General features: G+C 45.5%; 1 protein-coding gene across 1 annotated transcript; it reads left to right on the forward strand.

Annotated features, from left to right (window-relative positions):
- The first annotated feature begins 265 nt into the window (after positions 1-265).
- On the forward strand, positions 266-7,807 carry LOC134468007 (myosin regulatory light chain 2, skeletal muscle). The gene is made up of 6 exons (XM_063222045.1): positions 266-375; positions 1,879-1,980; positions 5,128-5,308; positions 5,797-5,875; positions 6,059-6,107; positions 6,439-7,807. Exons 1-6 carry the CDS (start codon positions 373-375, stop codon positions 6,541-6,543), a joined length of 519 nt encoding a protein of 172 aa, XP_063078115.1. The 5' UTR covers positions 266-372; the 3' UTR covers positions 6,544-7,807.
- The last annotated feature ends 216 nt before the right edge of the window (positions 7,808-8,023 follow it).

The following is an 8,023-nucleotide window of genomic DNA, read 5'->3' on the forward strand; positions in this document are numbered from 1 at the left end:
GTGCTCAGCCCCTGTGTGTCCCCAGTTTGGGAGGCTGGCTGGTGCACTCAGCTGTCAATACACCCCCCCCCCACGACACACACACATGCACACACATACATACTCCCCAAACTTCCCTACCCAGCCCCTCTCACCTCCTCAAGTTGCCCCCGCCCCAATAGCTCAACTCCTCCCCCCGTTTCCCCCAGTTTGGGAGGCTGGCCGGTGCTCCTCGGCTGCCAAACCTGAAGCAGGGGCTATAGTTAGTCGGCTGAGTGCCAGTATATAAGAGGCCTCGCCGGTCGGCCCTGCTTTATGTCAGTCGCATCGGCCTGGTGCACGCTTCTCCTCTCTTGACCAATTCCCCCCCAAGACTCCACATAACCAAGAGATATGGTGAGTTGCCACTTTTACAATTAGACGATAACAATGATTTTTTTTGTCTTGATTCCTCTCTCCTGCTTTCTTCACCCACTTGACCAAGTTCATGCAACCAAGGCAAAGGGGACTAGCCGCAGCATATTGAACGGATTTAAGGAAAAGAAACACTGCAAATGAAATTAGGAATATTTTCTTCTCGTCCAGCAACAGCAGCATCAAAAATAGAGCAAACAAGAAGAGGAAACATTATTGAACTTTTTGTCATTCTCCGAGTCTATTCTCGAGAGTCTCTACACTACACATCTCATCTCTGGGCCTCCCCTTTAACACAGGGAGTGTTCATCTACTTCAGTCTGGATTAGCCGCATGCCAGCGCAGTAGAGCAGCGTCCTGTGCACACAATAGACATTGCACAAACATCGCACATGTAATGTCAGCTGAGACCAAGATAGCTGTCATTATCATCAATATCATCATGACAAGCTGACTGAAAGCTGTAGTAGAGGCATCGTTCCATGTGCACATGGAGGTTATAGCATTTTAGACCCTCGACATCTCAGCGCCATGCCAATTCAGTCCAAAACCACTAGCCTGTACAAGGGTGCGATCCAGGCCTAACAGTGGCCTGCAAGTGCCAAACACAGTTATTACCAGCGCACACTACTTGCTAGTTTGGTAGAAGGCATTTTGCGCTACTAGTTTTTGTAAGAGAAAACGGATATCTGGCAGTAATTTAATGTAATTAGACTGCAATCTGTCTGGATAAGCGTTTATAGTCCAGTAGAAAAAATATGTCATTCATTCATTTATTATCATTCATGTGATACAAAACACACCTGTGTAAATCCGAGGAATTTCCAGATTTCCATCCAGTTTAATCAGGTATCCCATGTCAAAGTAGGTCAACTTACAGTACTGAAACGGCAGAACTGCCGCTCAGGTCTGACTTGATGCATCTTACCGTCTTACATAAGACCTGGAGTAGAACATGCGCCCCCAATGGACCTTTAGACAGTGTTCTCCTTCTCTCTTGCCAGAAAGTTGTACCTAGTACATTCCATTATTCGTATTCGTTAATTCAACACTTGGAAAAATTTGACTCTCCCAGTGCTGAAGTATTAAAAATGTCCTGTGTCCACATCTGTGCGCGTTTGTGTGTGTGCACTGCATGTCTGTGTGTGTGTGTGTGTGTGTGTGTGTGTGTGTGTGTTTGTGTGTGGTATGTCCAGTTCTCTGACCTGTGTGTTGTTATGTTTAGTATTTTCCCCATTGCAGTGTAAGAAAACCAGTCAGTCGTTTATTTTATTGCTATGCAAAAGTATATACATTTAGGTTTGCAAAGCTCACCTAAGGACTGCACTGTACAGTGTATTATTTGACGTGGTGTCATCATTTCCCCCCTTCTCTTCTCTTCTCTTCTCTTCTCTTCTCTTCTCTTCTCTTCTCTTCTCTTCTCTTCTCTTCTCTTCTCTTCTCTTCTCTTCTCCTCTCGTCTCTTCTCTCTTTGTCTCTTCTCAGGCACCCAAGAGGGGCAAGAGGAAGCAGAAGGGAGGAGATGCCGAGGGAGGCTCCAATGTCTTCTCCATGTTCGAGCAGAGCCAGATCCAGGAGTACAAAGAGGTGGGGGCCCTGGCGACACTTAGACAACACACACATGACACTGAGGGCCATGGGTGTTGTTTAGGGGGGTAAAGTGTGACTGAGTTACTAGGGCCCCATGTATACAGGGGGCCCACACAGTCTCTGATTTATGTAGATACTGTATATGGCTGGGGGGGTCTATTGGAGCTGATTTTTCATAGGGCCCACAATTTGCTGCTACGCCCCTGCTGAGGGCCCTAGCAACACTTGCACAGCACTCATATGACACTGGGACAAGGATGTGAAGGCCTTAGGCTGACACTTTGGCAACACCTAGAAAACACATGGACAACAGCCACACAACACTGTGAGGGCCACTTGAACAACATTTGTAGAACACAAAACAATCCTACTAAACATTCACCAATACTTATGAAACACTCAAAAATACTCAACAAAATATGGTACAAATTCCATAGAACACTCAGATAGCGGCTGCTTCAGTGCTTAATGCTTAATACATAGCACTTATACAACACATACAAACGACACTTAAGAACCAGTTAATATGCAACATTTCCAGAACACACATTCATACAACACACATACACTCCTAACCTACAAACAGACACTTAAAATACAACATATTTCCCACACAACTGTCAGACAACAAACACTGCAACAGTAGTCATTGACATCAACCCAGAGGAATTGATACCTGCCTTTTCCTAATAACCTCTATGTCCTGTTGTTTTCTATTTACACACATCGTTACTTAGTGACAGAAATGTGATTTCTTTGGGTCAATGTAGGATTCAGAACTCTGCCATCTTCTTCATTTTTGGGTTGGCTACAGTAGCCGAGCTTAGTCACAGGTAGCCAGCGTCGTGCTTATTTTGGCTTTGTAGTAATGAGCCAGCCACATCCGGCACCTTGTGATGTGTTGAGCAGCACCATATACGTTGCCCTTCAAAAAGCCAGCTTAGGTTAGGTTACAGGGCAGAGATGTGCATGTGGGTGGGTGGGAGGGAAGCGAGGGGTGGTGGTGTCTAGAAATGCCAAAGATATAAATAAACAGTGTTTTGATCACCAAGGCTTTTTCCTACCCTGTTAAGGTCAAGACTTTCTAACAACATTGCATTCTCTGTAGCATCATTTGAATTCATCTTAGACAAAGCATTGCATTTTATTAGGCCCTGTTGTAGCCTGCTTGTATTAAGTTTTTTAGGCCACATATCATCAGCGAGGAAAAAATCACACCACAGCCTCTTGTTTCTCAGAAGGTTGCTGCTACACTCAGCAACTTACTCGCTCACTCCTGAGCCATTGTCCAAATTTACTCCTCATCCCTAATTGGTAATCAGCAGCTGACCAGTTTTACTCTCTTCCTCTGATTGGCCATCCGCAGTAGCTGCATTTGCTCCCCGGCCCCTGATTGGTCGGTTTGGTCAGGCACTCCCCAAGCGTCAACCACCACCACCATCATCACCACCCTCCCATCATCTTTAATCCGCGTCTTTGTGACTCCCTGGGAATGCAATGGGTGGCAGCTGAGCCAGGGGGGATGGATGGCCAGGGTTACTGCCGGTGTCAAACGCTCAGCTGCGGTGTCACCAAGCACCCCACCAGGAATAAATAAAGCGTCTAAGATGGTCCGACCATCTTGCTCCCCAGTGGCAGCTCCAGTTCGTTTGTGCTTAGAGCAGCAGAAACATCTAGTAGTCCGATCCTTGTAGTTGATTGTAGATTTAGTGAATGCTGAAGATCAGAACAGAAAGATTTTGTAATACTGGTAGTTTAGAATTAGAAATGAATCAACAATGTAACATAGATGTCCAAGCTTTGATCAGTTTATTGCTTTTACTTTATGGCGGTCTAGTACTAGTTCTCACCTTCTCCATTTCTGTTAACCACCTCAACTCTGTACTGCACTTCCCTTTCTGGAAGCCTCTGCTGAAATTCAGCCAGAGATTTTTTTTAAATTGAACACAACATTTGATTGAGCGTTACATGAAGCAACTCAAGAGTGAAGGAGGTGATGGGTGTAAAAGGTGAAGAGAAGGCGAGAGGTTCTTTGGAACACATTCCCATACATGAACACACTTATAGATCCTGAACTCAAGGTTCTTTGGAACACATTCCCATACGCGAACACACTTATAGATCCTGAACTCAAGGTTGGAGCCAGGGGGTAGGGTCCATGGAGGTTGGGCTGCTATGGGGTGGTGGTACATAGGCTACATAAATTGTAGAGGAACTGTGGAGGTGGAGGGGTTTGAGTGTCACAGGTTGTAGATGGGGTAGGATGTACAGTAGAAGGTTGTAGAAGGGGGTGGGGGGGGTTGTCCTCTAGGGGGATGTTGGGAGGGGGGGGCGCGGGTAGGGGTGCGGGCGCGATGGGGTTGTAATCCATCCCTTCTCCTTAAAAGTCCCCCCCAAGGTCTTGTGGAACATTCCGAGACCGTTTTAATACCCTACACAGACAAGTGGGCAGCAGCTGCGGGGCAGGGAAGCTGTGTGTCTTCTGCTGATCAGAGGGGGTGGAGTGGGGGGGGGGTCACGTTACAGCTGCTCCTCTGAGCCCCCACCCCCCTGCACCCCCACCCCCCACCCACACACACACACACACACACACACACACACACACACACACACACACACACACACACACACACACACACACACACACACACACACACACGCTGACACAGACACTCACACATGCATGGTACATACACACACTCCCCCTGCACGCATACACGATGACAGATGCATACACACATGCTGACAGAGATGTCCATGGGGTAGTGCAGAATACGTGAAAGGTGTCTGAATGAGCCTACATGTCAACAGATCCATTCGGACACAACCCTGAGGGCATAGTTTAGTAATTATGACCATCATCTTTCTCTCTCTTACACACACACACACACACACTCTCTCTCTCCAGTGTCCACACATACTACACACCCATTCTGTATGAAGTTTCCACTCTTACAGCCAATACTTTTTTGACGTTTTGTGTGTTGCCACAACTTCACACTGACCTAAGTTAAGAGTTTAAGTTTAAGAGTTAATCTGGGTTTTCTTCCTTTCTTTCTACCCCCCCCTCTCCTTTCCTCTTTCTCTTTCCCTCTCCTCCTCCTGTCTTTCTCTCCCTTCTCATTTTCCACCTCCACCCCCCAGGCTTTCACAATCATTGACCAGAACAGGGATGGCATCATCAGCAAGGACGATCTTAGGGACGTCTTGGCCACCATGGGCCAGCTGAACACCAAGTCTGAGGAGCTCGACGCCATGATCAAGGAGGCCCCCGGCCCCATCAACTTCACTGTCTTCCTCACCATGTTCGGCGAGAAGCTGAAGGGTTGGTGTCTACCGTCTACTACATGCCCTCTCCTCTGTCCTTTCATCTACTGTGCCAAGAACTTCACCCTTAGGGCCCAGCTGGAAAAACACAAACATTATTTCTTTCATTTCATTGCCTCATCTTTATGCGTTTCATTCTACATAACACTATTAGTAAATCACATTATTAGACTCATCAAATTCAACTTCAAGCTGAAGGGTCAGTGTCTACTGTAGCATTCCTTCTGTACTATTGTCTTTTCATATACTTTGCCACATGGTCCTAAGAACTTAGTAATATACTATAATATAACATTTTTGGCAAATCACATAGATCACATTGTATTGTTGTTACGACTTGTGATCGCTCGTTTGATTAATAATGTCTCCCCTCTCTTCTTGTCCTACTCTCCTCTTTCTTTCTTTTTCTTTCTTTCATCTCATCTCATCTGTCTTTCCTCTCTTCTTTTCTCTCTCTACCTCCACCCCCTTGCCCTCTCTCTCCAGGTGCTGATCCCGAGGACGTCATTGTTGCCGCTTTCAAGGTCCTGGACCCCGAGGCTACTGGCTCCATCAAGAAGGAATTGTAAGTCTTTAGATTATTAATTTATCATATTATATACATCATATTGTGCTTGTTCATCCAAAATTATTATATTATATTATATTATATTATATTATATTATATTATATTATATTATATTATATTATATTATATTATATTATATTATATTATATCTTCTGACATTGTGTCTTTGTGCCTTTACAGCCTTGAGGAGCTCCTGACCACCCAGTGCGACAGGTTTACCCCCGAGGAGGTGAGGGATGAGGAATTGACCATGTGTTTACGTAGTTTATCTAATTCCTTTAGTTTATCTCATACCACGAAAAGAAACTTTAAAATTACTTTTACAATCTAAAAGTAGTAGTTTCGTAGTTCGTTTTGGCAGATCATTCATTAGGCCTACCTTTCAAATGGAGATGGTTTTAATTTTATAGTGGCTGTAAGTTTTTTTAAATCTAATGTAGATGCCACATTTTATGATTACGGTGGATGTCACGAGTTGTGCAGTATCTATGGTGTATTTTCCGTGTTGTATCTATGGTGGTAACGGTCATTCCTCTTCCCGCTTCCTGCTTCCTGTCCAGATGACCAACCTGTGGGCTGCCTTCCCCCCAGATGTGACTGGCAACATTGACTACAAGAACATCTGCTACGTCATCACCCACGGAGAGGAGAAGGAGGAGGAGTAAATCGCTCTCCATCTCTCTACCTCTCTCCCTCCTCCCCTCTCTTCTCCCCTCCTTCTTTCTCTCTCTTTGTCTTTCTTTCACTCTTTCTCCCTCTTTCTGCTTTCACACTGCTCTCTTTTCCTTCCTTGGCGCACTCCCGTTCCTCTGCCCTGCGTCCTTCCTTCCTCTCACTTGCGCAACCAAAGACTTGTCTCCGAGTGGAGATGTTCTGAGTGCTTGGTCTGAAGGCCCAGAGGCCGTGAATGTGTGGGGCACCAGTGGTGGACATGGGATTATTTTCAATAAAATAACCTTGAAACAAGAAAGCCAGCGACCTCTCTCTTTCTGTCCCTCCCTCTCGCTCTCTCACTTGAGCTTTATCTCTCTCTCTCTCTCTCTCTCCCCTCTTTCTGTTCTTTCTTCCACCACCACCACCACCACCACCATCTTCTCCTCATCTCCCTTCTTTTCATTTCTCTGCCTCTGTCAGTCCTGACCAGCAGTGCTCGGTCCATTCCTACGACGCCATGTATGCATACTGTGTCCAGGCAGCAGTGCAGATTCAGGGCTGTAGCGGAGAAGCCGTCTTTTTAAAAAACTCTTGGGTGCGGTGGAACGCGCCCGAGGGACTCACCTGAAACAGGTGAACCCTTGGCCCCTCTGGCCTTCCTCTTTAATCACATTGGGGTGGGGCTGGGGGGGACTGCTGGTGCAGGAGTGCCGAAGTTGTGGAGCGGCACACTCCCTTGTTGTTTTTTTTTGTTCTTGTTTTGATGTAATCACGTGAAGGAGAGGGGTTTAAAAGACAGGGGTGCCTTTATTTAAATTCTAAAATAGAATACCTCGCCCCTGTCTTTCAGCGACTCTCATTCTCTTCCCTGGAGGCTAGAGAATTTAGAGGGGTTGCTTTTTTTAATATTGGAAAAAAGCATGAGGACGAAATAGATCGAAAGAAGACAAATGTTTCACGAAGATCTATTGTTTTTGTTTTCTTTTTTTTCCTGTGACAAGAGTTTATGGTTGGGATGTGTTCAGAATGAGAAAGAGAAAATAAAATGAAAAAAGACCATTTTCTTTGTTTTGGCATCTTCTTCTCTTCTACACCATCCCTTCCTTATTTCCTTCCATCCTTCCTCCTTTCCTTCCACCCCTCCCTCCACCCATCCCTCCATCCATCCCATTCCTTTTCTATTCCTCTTCTGCTCTGTCTATCCTTCTCTCTGAAAGCAAAAAACTAACTGTAACTTATTAACCAAGCAAATAAAATCAAGAACTTTTTTCGTAATCTTGTGTCTCCTTTGGTTGGTCACTGTAAAGGTGTGAAGATTCCCCCACGAACCCTCAACTGGTTTGTGGGGAAACCCAAAGGTTCCCTGAAGAACACAAGAGGTTCTCTATAGAACCTAAACATGCTTGAAGGAACCCCATGGTTCCCCTGAGAACCCTTATGGGTTCTTCCAAAGTGACATTTGAAGGGTTCCTCAAATACCTTTGGTTTTTC

This window comes from Engraulis encrasicolus, chromosome 17 (genome assembly GCF_034702125.1).
Source record: "Engraulis encrasicolus isolate BLACKSEA-1 chromosome 17, IST_EnEncr_1.0, whole genome shotgun sequence".
Lineage (NCBI taxonomy): Eukaryota > Metazoa > Chordata > Actinopteri > Clupeiformes > Engraulidae > Engraulis > Engraulis encrasicolus.

Excerpts from the sequence above, each read along its gene's own strand:
- LOC134468007 (XM_063222045.1), top strand. Across the intron at positions 1,981-5,127 it reads AGATCCAGGAGTACAAAGAG|GCTTTCACAATCATTGACCA; the intron begins GTGGGGGCCCTG and ends TCCACCCCCCAG. Across the intron at positions 5,309-5,796 it reads GTTCGGCGAGAAGCTGAAGG|GTGCTGATCCCGAGGACGTC; the intron begins GTTGGTGTCTAC and ends CTCTCTCTCCAG.